Consider the following 20,257-nt stretch of genomic DNA (forward strand, 5'->3'; position numbering starts at 1 on the left):
CCAGTCATTATGGGGATAGTTGAAATCCCCCATTATTGTTGAGTTTTCTATTTCTGTAGCCTCTCTAATCTCCCTTAGCATTTCACAGTCACCATCATCATCCTGGTAAGGTGATCAGTAATCTATTCCTACTGCTGTACTCTTATTATTCAAGCATGGAATTTCTGTCCACAGGGATTCTGTGGTATGCTTTCATTCATTCAAGATTTTTACTATATTTGACTCTGCTTTCTTCACATATAATGCCACTCCCCCACCAGCATGACCTACTCTATCATTCCTATATGTTTTACATCCTGGTATTACCATGTCCCAATGATTATAATCATTCCACCAAGTTTTTCTGATGCCTATTATATCGATATCCTCATTTAATACTAGGCATTCCGGTTCACCCATCTTGATATTTAGGCTTCTTGCATTTATATACAAGCACTTATAAAATTTGTCAATATTTATTTGTCTGCCTTCATGTGATGTAATTGAATGGAACTTTTTATTTGACCATTTCTCTTAAGCTCCTACCTGTACTCAACTTGTATCCTCTCCCCTTTTCTAAGAAATAGAGAATCCCTGTTAGTAGATCCATTCCTAAGAGACCTCTCCATCTGAACAGTGTACTCCTCTGCACCTGTTGGCTTTACATTCCAGCAATCTAGTTCTGCTGTGGTTTAAGTGGAGTGTATTCTTCCTGTATAGGCTCTTCCTTTCCTCAAGTGTTGCCTGCTTCTTAATAAACCTAAAACTCTCCTTCCTACACCATCATCTCATCCACTCATTGAGACCTTGCGGTTCTGCTTGTCTAACTGGCTCTACACATGGAACCAGAAGCATTTCAGAGAATGCTATCATGGTGGTTCTGGATTTTAAGCTCTTACCTAGCAACCTAAATTTGATCTCCAGCACCTCTTTCCTATCTTACCCTACATCACTGGTGCCTATGTGTACCACGACCATAGGCTCCTCCCCAGCACTGCACATAAGTCTGACATATCCTCAGATTATACAAAATCTCAAATGACTTTTAAAAAAAAAAAAAAAAGTGAAAGCTTCAAGCTCTCATAATTGTACAGAAATCCTTCCAAATGCGAACCGAGGGCAAACTAATGCAACATTACCTTCCTGAGTCTCCAAGGAGCCTGAATTAATGGCTCAGAGAGGTCTGGGACTTCACAGTTCCTATTTATCTCATTGGAGAGTCAGTTACAATAACACTTTGAGGTCAGCATTGATTGTTGCATTGGTGATCATTTTAGTGGATGGAAAGAGTTTGGGAGGAAGGTTTGGGGAGTGAGAGTTGGAAATTGCTGCAGTGAAGGAAATGCAGAGGAGAGGCACAAATACAAGGAACAGGGAAAGAAACAGAGACGGAAGAGGATGGGAAGAAACTAAGGATAGAAATGCCCCCTCTTTGGAACACAGCTATATTATTTCACTTCATGATGCTGAATATGACAAGGAAGAACTTAACTAAATAATAGTAACTAATAGTTTAGATACCATGCATAAGCCAGATTCTATCCTTGATTTTTGTACAAGCATTTCACTAACATCAGTGGGTGTTCTATTGTGGATGGGAGAGAGGATGAAGTCCAAAATTTATGCTTCAGCCCAGGGATCATAACTAAAATTAGAATTCCTCCTTCCCCATTGATTGAGCTTGATACCCCGCTCCAGCTATTAAAATTACTTCAGTTAATTTCTTTTCTTGATAATGTCAACGTACTGCTATACATGTGTGTGATCTCTGGCCTATGATTGTATTATACTAGTATTGAAATATGAGGCTTCCAAGAACAAAATTAAAGAGTGGAGCCAGCGAAACTCAAGAGTTGTCTGATGTCCATAAACCAGTGATGACGATGAATAAAAATATCATGAGATCTAACAAATTCCATACTTTGAGAGCTATATTGAGACTAACTCTGAGTGGTAGAACTGCAGCTTGAATATATGAGAAGCAATTTTAACAAATACTGAAAGATAAGATAATCTTCCCTGTTACCTTAGCTCTAAACAGTCATCTCTGATGGAAAAGAAAATACCTGAACCTTCACCTTTAACAAAGAGGAAGGCCTATGAGAAAGCAATGGAAAAGCCAAAGACGAAAGAACAGAAACAGTAAGAATCTTTTCGGTTTTTTTCCCCAAAGCTATTAAGCCTTTGGAAAATATTCTGGAAGAATAATAGATTTTTTTTTTTTTACATTTTTTTTCATTCATTCATGAATTTTTAATGGTGGCTGTGAAATTATTATCCACTATCAGGTTCCTGTGTTTGTTTTATAATGGTATTCATACAATTTGGTGTCAACACTGTGAGAGAGTCAGTCCTCTTGAGTATTTGCAAATGATTAATTTTTTTAAAAGTCCTAAATGTCTGAGAAAAGCTGCATTTATTCTTTTTATAAGAGCTCCTTCATTTTATATGTGCCAATTTTTTCTGCATAGGGCTTTCACCATTTAAAGTAAACTGTTTGAATTTAATGCCATCTTGTGGCCAGCAACAGTTTTGTAGCCATAAGGTGGTTTCATTCTCTGGTAGTGCATGTAAACAGCATTTCTTGTTTAAGAAAATAGAATCTAATACACTGTTTGAGGCATGTTTCATTTAACCTCTCTAACATGTCATAATCTTTCAAAGAAGATGTTCTTTTTTTCTTATAGCTCAGATTCTGGAACCTCAGAGGCTAGTCTGTCACCTCCTTCTTCCCCACCAAGCCGGCCCCGTAATGAACTGAATGTTTTTAGTCGTCTTACTGTTTCTCAGGGAAACGCATCAGTTCAGCAGGATAAGTAAGTCACAAAGGGAAGCTTCAGACCCCTACCAGCAAGTTGCAAAGTATACTCAATCACCAGTGTAGCAGTCCATTAAATAAATGCCTTAGCCTCTCCTGTGAAGAGAAAGAGATACAATTATTGCTACATTTCATGAACTTTCTAAAAGGGAGTTTCACACTTTTATGGAAATGCTTTTCACACATTGCCAAAATTGAAGAAAATTAATTTCCTGCTACCTTATTCCCTATCTTATAGCTTATCTCCTGTACTTATAATTTTCCTTTAACATGAGTCAAAATGCTTGAAAGAGCTATAGGAATTTGTGTATGTGTGAGAGAGAGAGAGACTATATATATATTTATACCTGAAATTAGGATTTAGTTAACAATTTAGGAATAGTGCTTTTGATAATTATTCAGCTACTCTTTTTTAGCATGGCTGAGAGAGCTCTCCAAATTAGCCCCTGTAGGGTGATTTCCTGGAATAGCTATAGTGCAGCAGTTTAGCAATAACCCTAATTATTTAATGGATTGCATTCCATTGAGACAATTTGGAAAATTATTTTGAATAAAACTTGAGTTTCTTAACATTGAAGACATCTCCTTCTCTAAAAATCTCATTAAAACTAGTGATCGCGTTGAGTTGAGCCAGAGTCTTAATTTCAAGATTTCAGTACTGACCATACTGCAACCTGGTGCTTAACTCTAACTCAACAATGGAGAATCAACGTTTGATTTTTATTGTAGCATTTTGAGGGATTGCTTTAATCCTTTTTTTTTTAACGTTATTTCTATTTAACTTTTGGTTTTCAGTGGACCTGTAGAGTCATAGCACACCAAGTAGTTGCTTGCAAGGCTTCCAGTACTTTAAAACTGCATGTAACTCCCTAATCTCAACTAAGTTATCTTAGTCTCTTATCACTAACCTGATATAATAATATCAGAGGCTTCTTTTTATGCTTTGAGCTTTAGTAACCATAGCTCTTTGTATTTTCTATTATCTGGCTATGAAATCAAACTCAAATTACTGAACATGTTTGATTTGCATTAAAAATGAAGGACATAGTATCATTTTATTATTTTAAGGCATACTTCAGATGTAGATTTTTTTTGTTTTTGGAGGGAGGCAGTTCTAAAACATTTTTGGGGTCAGAAGGTGAAAGATTTTGAACTTGTCTGATCATTTGCAAACTGCTGAGCTTTGTTCAATAAAGGCTGAATAATCTTGATATTTTATATTTAAGAATGTAAGCAATCTGCAAAATTTTTAAGTGTGTTTCTATACTAAACAGACACTGACAGCTTTAGATTTTTCTCTTTAAATATTTGGCAGAATTAGTATCACATGGAGAGTCAAATTGTATCCATCTCATTTTTCTTCACTGCCTACTTCTTTAAGAAGTATTGGGGAAATAGGAAGTGGCTGCACAGTATTCTTCAGCTTCTTGATATGAGACACTTTGTGAATTTAACTTACCCTGAGAGAGCCATTTTAAAAATCACGCCGGTGTTATATCTGATGTAAAGCATAAACTAAGAAGCAATGCTATGTGCAGTAAGTAAATGTGCACTGCATTTCTGAGTCAGCCATGCTGTTATTTGTTCTTCTCATACGGAGACTTTACCCTGCTGATACCTGTATTCTTTCTCCTCGCAATCTCCTACCACTGTTCATTATAGGTCTGATGAAAGTGATTCCTCTCTGTCGGAGGTACACAGGTACTCTCTTTCTCTTTTCCATCCTTCTGGCCTCTTGTTGATGTTCTTATTGCCTTTACTTCAGTTATTAAGTAATCTCATTTTTGCTGCATGCTCTTTTTTGATACCTCCCGCAATACATGTATGCTGTGTACCTTTTCATTTATTCTTTTTTTTCAATAAATTAAAATATTTGTTTTATTTTGTCCAGCATGTCCTTTTTGTTTTTTAGAGAAAATCAGAGGTAAATTTTTTTTCTTAGGGTTTTTTTTAAAACCAGGCATGTTTTTTAAAACAATAATCAGACACAAACTTTTTTTTAGGTTTTTGCTTATTATCTAAAAGTTATATTCCAGTATATGTTAGTCAGTGGTATCTACTGTCTTACTGCCGATACTCAAAATTGATTAAGAGATGGAAGAATGTTATAGCTCAACATACTTCCACCCTTGTTTGATCCAGAAACACGGAACAGGGTCCTGAGAAGAAACAGCTGTGACTTGTAATATGGCTACCCTGTGGAAAAACAACAGAACATATCCAGAGAGAGGCAGTGAAAAGGCTAATAACCATTTAGTGTTGGTAATAATAGCATTTACAGCATTTTTCATCCATAGATCTCAAAGTGCTGTTGCAAAGGTAGATAAATGTCCCTGAGGTGCAAAGATGTTGGATGACTTGCCCAAGGTTACAAAACAGAGGCAGATCTAGGAGTAAATTGTGGGTCTCCTGGCTCTGACAGTGGTATCATCTGCTGAATCATGCTGCCTCTAAAACATTAGGTTCATTTAGTTTGGAAAGCAGAAGAGTTAGAGGTATATAAGATATTGAAAGCCATAGAGAAGTTTTATTGGTCACATCTATACTCTGCTATAAGGGCGCACATAGTACCTATCTTTAAAAAGGAAAACAAAGAAGACTTGGGGAATTATAGACAAATTGCCATTACTTCTATACCTGGAAAGATACTGGGACAAGCACTTGGATGATAATAGGGATATAAGGAATAGCCAACATAGATTTGTCAAGAACAAATAATGCCAAACCAACCTTTTTTCCTTCTTTGACAGGGTTACTGTCCTAGTGGATGGGAGGAAAGTAGTACATGTGAGATGAGGCCTGAACTGGAGCACTGTGTCCAGTTCTGCACACCGCACTTTAGGAAAGATGTGGATAAGTTGTAGCGAGAATTCAGAGAAGAGCAACAAAAATGATAAAAGGTTTAGAAAATGAGATCTAGGAGGAAAGTTTTAAAAAAAAGTGCACATTTTGTCTTGACAAAAGAAGATTGAAGGGGGGACTTGATAAGTCTTCAAAATATGTAAAGGACTTTTATAAAGAGGACAGTGATGAATTGTTCTCCATGTCCACTAAAGGTAGAACAAGAAGTAATGGCCTTACTCTGCAGCAAGGGAGATTTGGGTTAGATGTTCGGAAAAACTTTGACTATGAAGGTAGTTAAGGTCTGGAATAGGCTTCCAAGGGAGGCTGTGGAAACATTATTGAAAGTTTTAAAAAACAGATTGGACAAACCTGTCAGGGATGGTTGGTCTTGCCACACCACAAGGGGCAGGACTTGATGGCTTCTCAAGGTTCCTACCAGGCCAACATTTCTATGATTCTATAATATACGACCTAGAGAACAGTCTATGAAATTATAATTCTTCAAATTTAATACAGATAAAGAGGAGTAACTTTTTACATGATGTGTCACAGGGGATGACTGAGGCAAGTATATTAGTAAAATATTAGACATGAATAAGAATTTATATGAATAAAATAACCTCTGCAGTGACATGACAGGTTAACATTACAAAGGCTGCAATACATAAACTCCCCACCAGGCGGGATCAGTAAGAATTTTCTCCCTGTGGCAGACCCTTGCTTAATGAACAGTATTGTGGGATTTTATACCTTCCTCTAAAACATCTGGCACTGGATATTGGACGAAGTGGGATGCTGGTTCTATTACAATGTGGCAATTCATATTTCCCAGGGAGGGTGTGTAATCCCTAAAAATGGCAGGACGTGCGTGGACAGACCCTAGCACTGTCACAGAGCCCTATTGAAGTTATTGGGGTTCCACAAAAACATGCAGTTGCAGAACTGAGGGTTTAGACATCTAATAATGATCATTTAATGATAGAATACTTGGGACCAGATTCTCAGGCTGGATTGCAACCTCTTTGTGCCGTTCGGGTAATGTAGATACTCATGCCCAGCAGAAAATACCCTGGTGTAAGGGAACTCTCTAGTGAGGCATCTGTGCCACAACCCAGTTTCTCTTTTGCAGCATGGTGGAACTTTGTTATGTCAGCCCTCCAATCACATGGGTGCACTAAGGACCCTGCCTCAGTGGCACATATTCGGGCAGCCTAAATGCAGCTCTAAATCATGCTGGGGCGACCCTGAGAATCAGAGAGCTGTAACTGGCTCTCTTCTGCCCCATCCACACTCTCTCCTATGCTGGAGTATCAGATGTCATCTCTTTTGAATTAGATATCATTTTATTTAATTGATAGTACAACACTAACACTTGATAAAGCAGAATAATAAAAATAAATACATAATTTACAGAAGACAAATTCAATTGTCATATACCAAAATGTGTAAGTAAGTAATATTAACATATTTGTCTACATATCTTCAATTTCATTTTTATATGTAAGGCTATAGGAAATAATGCAGGAAAAATAAATACTGGATCACAGAGAGCTGTGGAAATAAATGATTTACATTGCCATATCTAACTCATATTTCTTTTTTTTTTTTTTTTTTTTTTTTTAAGGGGCATAATCAACCCATTCCCTGCTTCAAAATACATCAGATCTTCACCACTTCAGTGTGTCCATCTAGCTGAAGGGCATACCAAGGCTGTGCTTTGTGTTGATTCTACTGATGATCTTCTGTTCACTGGATCTAAAGGTTGGGGAGGCTTCATGTATTTGTTGCCAACTGAAATACTGAAACTGCTTTGAAAAATCAATATATTTTGAAATTCCTTATCGGTGACCAGTGATAGAAATGCGAGGCTTTGGGGTAGAATGCTGTGAAAAATCCATTTTAGAGCATAATAAGCTTGATTTGATTAACTTATGTTTGTCCTTCATGTATTCCATCTGAGTTCCTTTTAATTGGAAAATTAACTTCCAAAATAGCATCTTAAAAAACATTTGTTCTTCTGAATTCCAGTCCTTAAGCTCTGGCCATCAGACCACTCTCCCCCTCCCAGTAAACTTCCCCAGTCTGGATAAATACTGTGCAGATCAGCTCCCTATTGGTTTCATAATTTGGCTGAGGCATTTTGGATCATTCCTTTAACTCTTCAAATGCCACTGTCAGGATAAAAATAATATGTTTGAAAATAATTTTTGTCTGTTACAATTAACCTCATGTTATTAAAATAAATAATTTTTAATATCTAACTTACTCTTCACTTTTGCATTTCTCTCAGCCTGAATGTTGAAAACATAAGTAATCAATTTTACTGCTCAATTTCACTTTCAACTTCTCCTGCAGTAGCTCACTGCTGCAACATTTGGGTTTGAAACATAGCAGGAATATTTTTGTTTTTAAAATGCATTCTATTAAAGAAAAAAAACATAGAAACATTTCTATTGGTGTTAGATTTTGAAAATATTATTTAAAGGAGGGGAAAAACTAACTGTACTTTGGGTCAAGTTTGACCTGACTCTCTTCCTTTAATAATGATACAGTTTATATGTCCTATAGATTTTATATGAACTTTTATTTTAAACTCCTCCTACAAAATGCACAGGCCCAGGACCTACAAGGCAATCCAACTGCTATAGCCAAATGAAAATATAGCTTAGACACACTATTGCAAGAGTGGAATTTGCATAAGAATCTGCCCAGCAATGAATGGCCCATGACTTGGAAGTGTATGTCCACTTGGTGGTCTTCATACTCCTGTAAAGAAATAGATTAAAGTTATCCATTAACTACAGTAACATACCAGAAAAACTAGGGCCCTAACTGCAAATAGTTTATACGTGTGAGCAGTTGTATTGATTTCAGCTAGGGTGCACAAGTGCTTAGAGATAACTATGTGCAGAAATGTTTGCAGTATTGGAGCCTACAAGAGATTACACACTCTCTCCATGCTGCTAGAAACTGTGTTTAGAAGGCGGCTCTTTTATCCATCTTTAGTGACTCTCCATCTTAATTGCTTGATTTTGGTTGCAGATACACGAATTTAGAAAAAGACATTTATTTCCCATTTACTTTATAGTCATTCTTTCTGGAGCTCTTCCTGAATATCTTTGTGATGTAGCTAGTAAAAAGCTCTGCAACTGTAATATCCATGCAGCCAAAAATGTAAGATAGGCATTTCAAGGCCTCTAACTTGCATGAAGAATGACATGTATGGACCTCTGCTCCCATGCAGAGCCAAGGCCGCCCAGAGGATTCAGGGGGCCTGGGGCAAAGCAGTTTCGGGGGCCCCTTCCATAAAAAATAATTGCAATATTATAGAATACTATATTCTCGTGGGGGCCCCTGCAGGGCCGGGGGCCTGGGGCAAATTGTCCCACTTGCCCCCCTCCTTCCCCGAGCGGCCCTGCTCAGAGCCCCATTGACAGCCCACATGGTTCTCCTTCTAGGATGGGGCCCAAGTGAATTGGAGTGGCTGCAGGGCATGAACTATAGCTTAGTGATGGAAAATCTCTCCTCTTCATTAAATAATAAATACCAAGATTTCAGTGCCTCCCCCTGTTTACCCTTACATTCCTTTCTAGAAAACACCATCTAAGTATGGGTCCCCCTGTAGATCATATTCGAGTAATCTGGTGCAACCTATTCTGATTTTTTCTTTTGGTGGCTCATAGCATCACTGACTGTTATTACCAGTATCGAGTTATATCCTTGATGACAGAAAAGCTAGTAGAAGTCAAATGCTGCCAACATTTTCTAATTTTATTTTGTTTATTATTTTTCCTCTTTACATTTGTGGGAAATTATATAAATGTTCATGTTCTTGTTAAAAATGTAATATTTTAGCAAGTTTACAGAGGATGTGGTCTGCTAAATTTTGGACGTGCATTAGTGATGGCAGGAAGAAATGTGTATCTCTTGTCTGCTGCCTTATGTTGTATTTGCCAATATTTTCACTATGATGATATGATTAAAAGTGTTTTTGCTCAGTTGAATTGCAACGAGATTTCAATTTTAGTAGTTATGTGACAAAAAGTATTTTAAATTAGTGTTTTCAATTTAGATTTGTGATCTTTGAAAAGTTTTCAAAGCGTCCTAAATTTTTGGAACTAAGAAGCACATTGGCAAGTGGGGTAAATATTTGTTTTTCTTGCCACTTGTTAGTTTCCTATATGTGTAAAGCATTTGTTTAAGAAAGGTAAATATTAGTTGAGGGAAAACCTGATAAAACTGCAAAATGACGTAGACTTTTATTTACTTCATGTGTTTGAAACCCTTTGAAAATTGCAGTTAATGTAGAAGGCAGTGGCCTACTTAGAGTGTGTTATATCAGTGTTCCAGAAGCTGCACTGGTTGCTAATTTCATTTGAGAGTTCAGCGGAAGGTATAGGTTTTAGACTTTAAAGCTAGGCTTTTCCAAGCATCTGAAGAGAGTCCAGGTCTAGCCACGCTTCTTGTGCTAGTATAATTAGATCATTAGGGATATGTTTTTGGGTTTTGTTTTTTTTTACTGATAGTTATGCTGCTACAACCCCCCCATCGTGGATGCAGTTTTATGGGTAAAAATGTGCTTATATGGGTACCTCTTATTCCTCTTCCCAAACAGGAATACGGGTATGTTTACACTATGAAATAAGGTCGAATTTATAGAAGTCTTTTTTTAGAAATCGTTTTTATACAGTCGGTTGTGTGTGTCCCCACACAAAATGCTCTAAGTGCATTAAGTCGGCAGACTGCGTCCACAGTACTGAGGCTAGTCTCAACTTCTGGAGCGTTGCGCTGTGGGTAGCTATCCCACAGTTCCTGCAGTCTCCACTGCCCATTGGAATTCTGGGTTGAGATCCCAATGCCTGATGGGGCAAAAACAGTGTCGCGAGTGGTTCTGGGTACATGTTGTCTCCCTCCTTCCCTCCATGAAAGCAATGGCAGACAATCATTCTGCGCCTTTTTTCCTGGATTACCTGAGCAGACATCATACCACGGCAAGCATGGAGCCTGCTCAGCTCACCATCACCATACGTCTCCTGGGTGCTGGCAGACGTGGGACTGCTTTGCTACACAGCAGCAGCTCATTGCCTTTTGGCAGCAGACGGTGCATTATGATTGGTAGCCATCATTGTCGTACTCCTGGGTGCCCTTTTAGATGACCTCAGTGAGGTCGGTCAGGGGCGCCTGGGCAGACATGGGAGTGACTCAGCCAGGTCATTCTCATCTGCCAAGCACTCAGTAGATGACAATGGCTAGCAATCGTACTGCACTGTCTTCTGGCGAGCAGCCAGGACATGATGACTAGCAGTCGTACTGCACTGTCTGTTGCCAGCCTAAGATGTAAAAGATAGAAGGAGTGGATCAAAATAAGATATTGACCCGGCAGTATGCACATCATGCTGATGAGCTCTGCATGGTCACCTGTGCTGATCAGCTCGCCACGCTGTCCAAACAGGAAATGAGATTCAAAAGTTGGCGGACCTTTTCCTGTTTACCTGGCCAGTGCATCTGAGTTGAGAGCGCTGTTCAGAGCGGTCACAATGGAGCACTCTGGAATAGCTCCCAGAGGCCAATACCATCAAATTGCATCCACACTACCCCAAATTCGACCCGGCAAGGCCGATTTCAGCACTAATCGCCTCGTCAGAGATGGAGTAAAGAAATCGATTTAAAGAGCCCTTTTAGTCAAAAAAAAAAAAAAAAAAAAAAAAAAAGGGGCTTCCTCGTGTGGATGGGTCCAGGCTTAAATCGAAGTAATGCTGCTAAATTTGACCTAAAATCGTAGTGCAGGCCAGGCCTCATCTATACTGGTATAACTGCATCCACCCTAGAGGGCTGTACCATTTTAAGTACACCAGAGCAGATAAAGCAGTATATCTTTTGTGTGTGGACAAGGATTTAGGTACTTAAATCTCATTGAAACTGGACCTGGGCATTTTACCCACTTGGACTGGGATTTTCAGAGGTGACTGAAGCGCTGAATAGTTTGGGATGTGACTTCCAGAGAGAATACCTCTCTCCTCATATGTTAACTTGCCAGTCAAGGTCATCTGTAGTGCTCAGGCTTTCAGCCCCCTGCTGCAATGTGTTCTTGATGAGGTGGCCCTGTGATGTTCCACAGCCCAAATTTTGTGATCGTCAGGATATTCTGCAACTTCCACCTGTCTTCTTACATTTTCCCTGTGGAGGGACAGACCAAGGACTGATTGTGAGGCTTTTGTACATTGGGTGTGAAATGCTCTTGCGAGCTGGTATGTTAAGAAGGAGCATATTTTATTATAAACTGGATGTAGTTTTGCTGCACCATGGAGATGTCCACATCTCCATGGTGGTTGGGACATATTGAATTCAATCATTTATGATGGACCTAAAATGCTGCAGGGAGTGATATACTGTGTCCAGTTTTGGGCCCCACACTACAAGAAGGATGTGGAAAAATTGGAAAGAGTCCAGCGGAAGGCAACAAAAATGATTAGGGGGCTGGAGCACATGACTTATGAGGAGAGGCGGAGGGAACTGGGATTGTTTAGCTTGCAGAAGAGAAGAACAAGGGGGGATTTGATAGTTGCTTTCAACTACCTGAAAGGGGTTCCAGAGAGGATGGATCTAGACTGTTCTCAGTGGTACCAGAAGACAGAACAAGGAGTAATGGTCTCAAGTTGCAGTGGGGAAGGTTTAGGCTGGATCTTAGGAAAAGCTTTTCCACTCGGAGAGTGGTGAAGCACTGGAATGGGTTACCTAGGGAGGTGGTGGAATCTCCTTCCTTAGAGGTTTTTAAGGTCAGGCTTGACAAAGCCTTGGCTGGGATGATTTAGTTGGGAATTGGTCCTGCTTTGAGCAGGGGGTTGGACTAGATGACCTCCTGAGGTCCCTTCCAACCCTGATATTCTATGATATATAAACATAACTATACATTTTTATATGGAGAAAAATATACACATTTTCTCTTCTGTGTATCTTTTTCAGATCGCACTTGTAAAGTATGGAATCTGGTAACTGGACAAGAGATTATGTCTCTCGGAAGTCATCCTAACAATGTTGTATCTGTGAAATATTGCAACTATACTAGCCTGGTCTTCACAATTTCAACATCTTATATTAAGGTGTGGGATATCCGCGATTCTGCCAAGTGTATTCGGACATTGACGTAAGTGACTTAAATCTCAAATGGCAGAGAGCTGAATGATTCTTAATTTTAAATAAAATTTCATTAGTCTTAATAAGAGAAGGTGTAAAGATCATGTGTTATGTATGGACTGCAAAGAAACCAATGTAAGGGCTCAAACTCCCTGAACAGACTCCCATTGACTTTAAACCTGGACTTTAGGGGTAGAGTCACAGTGTCTAGGGAAAAGGGAAGTGTTGTGAGGTTTTTCTTTTTCTGTGTTCCACTGAGAAAAAACAGCTTTGCCTTTAACTTCAGGGTTTTTTCAGCCCTCAGATGGCATTTTGGTCTTGGTTAAGTGAGTTGAGTCTTTACACGATAGTTCTATTCAGTTTTAAAGGTATGGGAGGGGGGGTTTATGAGGATACTTAGAACCCTAACCAAACTTGAATCTTTCTCTACCTTATCTTTAAATACAAGAGTTTAAGGTGAGGATTCTATATTAAGGCTAGTTTAAAAACACTTATCATTCAAAAGCCAGAGCTAATATTTGAAGGGACCCCCTTTTCTGAGTGAACTTAAAAATACTAGCATCTCACTTGAGATTGCATCCTAGTGCTGGCTAGTTGGGATGTAGAAATAGAGGTGGGGTATGTGTTTGACAAACTAGGAAGGGGATTGTATGAGTTCTGGGGAGAGAGCAAGGGGAAGGGTTTGGAAGAGAAATAGGAGTCGCTGGGTTGCTTATGGGAGGAGCAAAGGAGGCAGCTACCAAGAACTGCAGCTGCCATGAAACTATCAGCTCAGCAAACTTTGATCTGAGGCCTCTCTTATAGTATCACTACAGGGTTAAGGTAACCCCTTTTGTTGCTGTTGTCTATATGTACTGTTTATCACATTATCCACCACTCCTTTGCAACCACCTGTATGGTGCAACACAGCAGTCATTTTTTGTCAGTATAAATACACAACAGTTTTTAGGAAGAGAAATCAATTTAGCCAATTGAAACAACAGAAATGTAGTGAGCAGAATGTACTTATCTAAGCTAGAATTTGGCCAGAATATCAGGGTTAACATCTCTACTCTTGCAAAAATATGCCACTGAATCTTATATCTCAATTGATCAGGAAGTTGGCATTTCCAATGGCACCATGACCCTATTGTTGTGCTGGGGATGAATCAACAGGCAGTCAGCCAGCATGTATTAGAGAGAAGAATGTCACCTCCTGAATAATCAGCACCTGGGCTTTTTCCTGAAAGTCTCCCATCCAAGTACTTATCAGGCTGATCCTGCCTAGTTTGAGATCCCAGTCACAGGTCAATGTAGTACAACCGCATAGCTTGCTGGTGCCAGCCTCTTTATGGTTGCAAACTCAGTAATATTTATTTATAATATGTGGAAACTTCAAATTTTTTAAATCCACATATAGAGTGTTTCTGTGGATTTGCCTTTCTTATTCAGCGTTCAAAATAGGTGTGTAGTTCTTCTACATTCAAATAAGCATGCCTATTTTTAAACAAAATGTAACAGTCTCTTTTTGGCAATATCCAGGTCTTCAGGCCAGGTCATGTCGGGTGATGGTTGTTCTGGAAGCACTAACAGAACAGTAACTATTCCTGCTGGAGAAAACCAGATCAACCAAATTGCACTAAATCCAACAGGCACTTTCCTCTATGCAGCTTCTGGAAATGCAGTGAGAATGTGGGACCTTAAAAGGTACATAACTTAAGCAAAATATAATATTCTCTAGATATTTACCAGAATATATGACAAAGGTGGCACCAAGATGCTTCCTGTTCATGAGGCAATATCAGTGTCTTGGGCTGAACAAGCTCGTAGGTCAAAGTCCAAGGGATTAATTAGTCCACACTATCGTTATTACTGACCCAATACAATACACTCTGAAGCTATTGCTTAATTACTAGTAGGCTGAGTCTTTGAATTAAAAATTGACTTTTTAAATGAGTGGAAAAGAATAAAAACCGGGTTGAAAAGTTAATTTTAAATGAAAAGCATACAACCTTATTCATTGGTCTTTCTTAACTTCCTAGTCATTTCCCCCTGCTTTCCTTCTTCGTTCCTTATCTCCTTTCTCTGCTCCCCATTCCTGCCTCCCTACAGATCAGCAAACTAAAATTTATGTGATAGAGGGGAGGAAACCATAGAAGCAAAGAAAATGAGGCTGTGAGATTGTGGAAATGGGTTTAAAAACCTTTTGCCTTATTTTCTGCATTCCTTGCATCTCTCCTCCCTACTACCCCCAGTTCAGCAAAGCCTTCCCCTCAGAATAATGGTCACTGTGTATGCACTGAGATAATTCCAGCCCCACACAACCCCAGTTCATTTCTGAAATACAACTCAAAACAAAAACATGTAGTTTGATACTGCCAACCCTTAATGCTCGAATACTCACTCATGCCCCAGTCCTCCAGTGAGTTATGTGTAGGTAGCACCCTTTTTAAGTGAATGGTGCTCTCTGAGGAGCTCACTGTAGGATCAGAGCCATAGCACGCACTTTGCCTGGTTGTGAGAATCTGCAGGATCAGGCCTATATATAGCAGCTGCAGTGGAAAGAAGAGTCATTTTCTGTTCAGTCGAAATGAGTCAGAAGTAAGCAGTTTGAAAATGGCACAAGTGAAAAGACAGATTAGGGTAGCCCACTAGGGTACAGAGACTTGCATATTTAAGGTAGTTACTGAAAAATGATTTTGCTATTGCCAGCATTCAAACTAGTAGTGGCTATCACCCAATGAGAGCAGCTGGATTTATATAATATATGGTAATTGAAAATAACGAGACAGTGGTTATGCAAATCAGAATACAGACATACAGAAATAGTCAGAATGCAAAGACTAGCTAATGTGGAGATAATTGCCTGTAGTTAGAATTATCTGATATAAAAGTAGATTTTCAGACAAGTTAAGCATGTATTTATTTACATGATTGGGCATGTTTATTGGGTAAATTTCCATGTGTGGTGGGAGTGGAAAGGTGGAGAAGATATCTGAAAAACTTGTGAAGAAAAGAGCAAAAAGGCAGAAGTTGGCCAGAAACTGTCTGTGCTATAAAACTGTATAAATAGATCATGTTTTTCAGCATATCCAATGGAAGTAATAAACCCCCAAATCCCCACAGGGTGTCATGCTTTTGAAAACAGAGCTGCAGACTCTCTACATCCAGGTTTAAAGCTGGTTAAAAATTAAGAATATTCTTCATCACATTACCCTCGTCTCGCATTCACTCCTTTTCTTATTCTTAAAGATTCCAGTCTACAGGAAAGTTAACTGGTCACCTAGGCCCTGTCATGTGCCTTACTGTAGACCGCATTTCCAATGGACAAGATCTTATCATCACTGGCTCAAAGGATCACTATATAAAGGTAATACATCTTAGTATTAACATTTTCTCCTTTATTGCATTTTCACTTGACTGTTAGGGGCAGGGTTTAGGATTAGTGTCACTTCGATTTTCTACCTTCCTCTCCCAACATCCCCAAAAATGGCTCCCCACATGGAAAATTGTATATCATGTAATACATATGAATATGTTTATTAATAATACCAATTTTATAGCACTTCCATCTAACAATGGCCCCATCTCAAAAAGTATATAACAGAAACAGTCTGATGAAGGGCAACAGCAATTTTTAGACTCTGAGAAAGTTTTCCATATAAAGAGAAATTAAAATATTAGGGCAATATCAAAAGTGAGAAGATGAATAAGTAGTGACATAATAGATATACACAAAATATTGAACTGTGTACAGAGGTTAAATCAGGAGCTCTCTTCCTGATGCACTGAATGATGAAGGGATCCTGAGGAGAAAATAGCATGTGGTCATGTAGTTAAATACTGTACATTATGCACACCCAGACAATGCAGGCTACCTTAATTCTAGTGTTTTCTAAATTTTGAGTGCCTGACTTTGCCACCCAAATAGCTTCCTTTTGATGTCATTGTATTTGTATTGTAATATGTTGTCAAATTAAGTTGGAAAAAGGCCAGCAGGTAAATCCCACTTAATTTAGTGGGAAAGATATAGTCATACTCTTGAAGGGAGATTCTAAAATATGGGATGTAAACTTAATTTATTTGAGTGGTTTGATGTGTATTAAAATACTAAGAGCAGAATATACCACTGAAGTGAATGTAATCTTTAGATAAAATTAGCCTTCCATGTCTTTCTGTGACAGATACATCTGAATTTCTAATTGAATGCCATGCATAATAAATTTTTTTAAAAAACAAACCTTTAATTCATTTAAGCTTTTTTAAATTTTATTTTATTTTTTACATTGCCAAATAATCAGTTTTTCTTATTGTCAAGTTTGTTTATTGTAAAGTGCTATTAAGGTAACAAAGCTGCATGACACAAAGGTTATTTGAATGGAGCTAATGGTCTGTTATTTGAAGAGCCTGCATTCTGGAACCCCGTTCTCAGAGGACTGGGAAGAAGAAAGGTATATGTGGCCCAGAGGAGACATCAATACTTAAAGGGACAGAACACTTATAGAAACAAAATTTTCTGGAAATTACCACCTCTTCCTACGACTATCCACCTCTCAACTACAAGACAATGCTTCCACCCTTATGCTCCTCTTGCTGCTGCACACTCCTTCCCTGAGCAGTAAGAAATTACTAACGGGCTGTCTGCGAAGATAGTAAGGCTGAGAGGAGAGATGTTCCTCTGCTACAGAGCAAATAAATATTGGGCATTGGTTATTGGTATTTGGACACATTTTTATAATACAATTAGAAGATTATCCATTGATCGCCTAGTGAGTTAGCACTTCTGAATAATTCCCACTTGTAGTGAATTCAGTGAAGCTCTGCTGCATTAATTGAGTGGGGATCTGCCACATAATTTATGTGCTCCACAGTATTCTGGGTCTTGCCTATAAGGAATTAAACTCTCCAGCTCTTTCCCAAGTGTTCTCCTATAAATCATTCATGGTGGGTTTGTCTACACTGCAGTGCCAGCCCAGATTCAAACTCAGGCTCAAGGCTAACCCCTCCTGTATACACACAAATGATGCCAACTGAAGGTTTGGCTCAAGGGTCACCACAGATCCCATGGGAGTGGAGGTGCTGAGCCTGAGTCAAGCTGGGACCCATGGTTCAAGCCCTATTGCTTTGCAGTTTAGACACAGTCTCGCTGGACTCGTACTCTGGAAGTCCACCAAAGGGATTCCTCAAACCAACAAGCTGACTTTCTTTGTCCTATGGACAGTCAAGTTTGGTGGACAGTCCCAAGTTTCCCACACAGCACCACAAACAAAGGGCTAGAGCAGGCACATTTTGGAGGGCACTAAAACTGGATTACGGGTGGTTGAACTCAGGCCCGCATGAGTCCAACTTTCAAGGTAGGTGTTGGAACCCCAACAATTCCTAACCTGGAATTACAAAATGAGCGTAGATGCTCAAGCCCTAGGTTAGCAAACTCAGGGTCTGCTAACTCGAGTTCTGCTAAACCTGAGCTTATATTACATTATCCCTGAATAAATTCAAGATAGCTACATGGTAGAGGTGAAATGAGTTCTCTGATTTATTTTGTTAATTGCCTGCCAAGAGTAGATAGCATGTCTGAATATTTATTGCTGTTCTTGTTCTAGATGTTTGATGTAACTGAAGGGGCCCTTGGAACTGTTAGTCCAACACACAATTTTGAACCACCTCATTATGATGGGATTGAAGCACTTACTATCATTGGAGACACCCTTTTTAGTGGGTCCAGAGATAATGGAATAAAGAAATGGGATTTAGCTCAAAAAGACCTGCTTCAGGTAATGTAAAATCAGGTGGATGATCTGATAATTTTGCTGTAGTACTTTTGTGTGTATTTCATACTTTATAAATGAACACTCGATTTGTGCTCAGCCTGTCATTACCTACTTTGCTGCTGCTGTTTTTAATTCGTTAGGTAAGCATATTGGTCAAATAAACTGGACATGTAAAGCTGCTCTTTTTACTAGGAACACCATTGCTTTCCTCTGTAGTTGAAGTGGAATGTCAGAAGACTGACAGTGAAGTGGTTTGTACTCCGTTAGTATAGCACAGAACATGTACATTAATTGGTTAGCTTCAAGAGCATTGTTATAAACACATGAAATACATCCTCATGGAATATTCATCTTAACCTTCTTGCGCTCTGAACTGGTTTATTAACATCAGTATTGTGGACAGTGTGGAGAATATTGAATTGAGGAGTAATTAATGGACAAAATTTTTAGTGTCTCCTAAGTAACAATTGTTACAAATCGGATTTCAGAGCATTTTCACTATATATCCTTTGTTTTACTTGCAACTTCCAAAAACATTCTTTTTGTCTGAAATGTTTTCTTTCGCGGTCTCAACTGAAAAGACATACGTGTGTGTGTGTGTGTGTGTGTGTGTGTGTGTGTGTGTGTGTGTGTGTGTGTGTGTGTGTGTGTGTGTGTGTGTGTGTAAAATTATAGCTATAATGTTTCAAAACATTTCTTTAGATCCATGCTTCTAGAAAAAAAATGTTTCTCACTCTAAAAAAAAAAAATTGTCATTTATTTATTGAGGATAAGAACAATAGAACTTTGAAGTGTGTCTTAAGTGATTTTCAGTCTGGAGTATCTCCACAATCAAACTAAAAAAATGTTGCTTGGACAATAGTTCTGAAAGTCATTGGAAAAATTAACCTCTGAGCAGAGCCTAACAACATCTTGGTTTGGTTTTGTTTTTTTCCCCTATGACATACAGCACATTCTTTTGACAGACCTTTTATTTAAAACATTTTGAGTGAGGTTCTGTTCTGCAGCACATAACTGAGAGCCTCAGGGCTAAGGCAGCTTTAAGTCACCTTTTGCGACATCCTGATTCTAGGCTGCTTCAGGGGCTTCAGAAGCCACTGACATTACTGGAGGCCTGTCTGAACCTCCCTGGGCTGCTGTATGGGCTGCAGCTCCACAAGACTCTGCCCCTATGGCAGGGCTTGAGGGAGTCCTTGAGACAAGAGACAAAATTATTTAGGCAAGTCAAAACTAAAGAAGATGTGAAAAGCAGTAAATCTGATAAAAAGAAATGCTTATTTTACACTGTGCACAATTTATCTGTGGAACTGATTGCCACGAGTTATCATTCATGCTAAGTGCTTAGCAGAGCTTAGCAATTCTTGAAAAAGTATTTGGATGTAACGAAAACATCCACAGTTACATCAATAAGGATTAAAATAAACAGAAGTTATTCCTTCAGGGCATAAGAGACCCACTAACTGATAAGGTTAAGAAGAAACTTCCTGGGTGGGCAGGTTATTTTATAATTGTCTTGCATGTTTTTTTGTGCCTTTTTCTGAAACTACTGGTCAGATCTGGAATGGCAATTCCTATTTTCCTATGTTATGCAACCTTATGAGTAGTTTAACCTTATGAGTTAAAGTACAGAAATTCAGATTCCCACAGTAACGTTTAATCAGCCGTGTTCGTACGTATGTACATCCATATATTTTATAGCATACATTTGACCATATAAATAAAAAATATATTA

The 20,257-nt window shown here is 38.7% G+C and overlaps 1 protein-coding gene across 12 annotated transcripts in view; it reads left to right on the plus strand.

Moving 5' to 3' along the window:
- The window catches only part of KIF21A (kinesin family member 21A), a 151,797-nt gene that overhangs the window by 124,139 nt on the left and 7,401 nt on the right, over positions 1 to 20,257 (plus strand). For 7 of the 12 annotated variants that reach the window (XM_050936020.1, XM_050936021.1, XM_050936022.1 and 4 more), the window contains 8 exons: positions 2,011 to 2,121; positions 2,667 to 2,795; positions 4,460 to 4,498; positions 7,266 to 7,402; positions 12,605 to 12,785; positions 14,297 to 14,461; positions 16,007 to 16,124; positions 18,358 to 18,528. In XM_050936020.1, the coding sequence (XP_050791977.1) occupies positions 2,011 to 2,121; positions 2,667 to 2,795; positions 4,460 to 4,498; positions 7,266 to 7,402; positions 12,605 to 12,785; positions 14,297 to 14,461; positions 16,007 to 16,124; positions 18,358 to 18,528 (1,051 nt within the window). The remainder of the gene's footprint in view (positions 1 to 2,010; positions 2,122 to 2,666; positions 2,796 to 4,459; positions 4,499 to 7,265; positions 7,403 to 12,604; positions 12,786 to 14,296; positions 14,462 to 16,006; positions 16,125 to 18,357; positions 18,529 to 20,257) is intronic. The other 5 variants (XM_050936024.1, XM_050936031.1, XM_050936026.1 and 2 more) reach the window with 3 other exon arrangements.

The sequence above is a fragment of the Gopherus flavomarginatus genome, chromosome 1 (assembly GCF_025201925.1).
Source record: "Gopherus flavomarginatus isolate rGopFla2 chromosome 1, rGopFla2.mat.asm, whole genome shotgun sequence".
NCBI lineage: Eukaryota > Metazoa > Chordata > Testudines > Testudinidae > Gopherus > Gopherus flavomarginatus.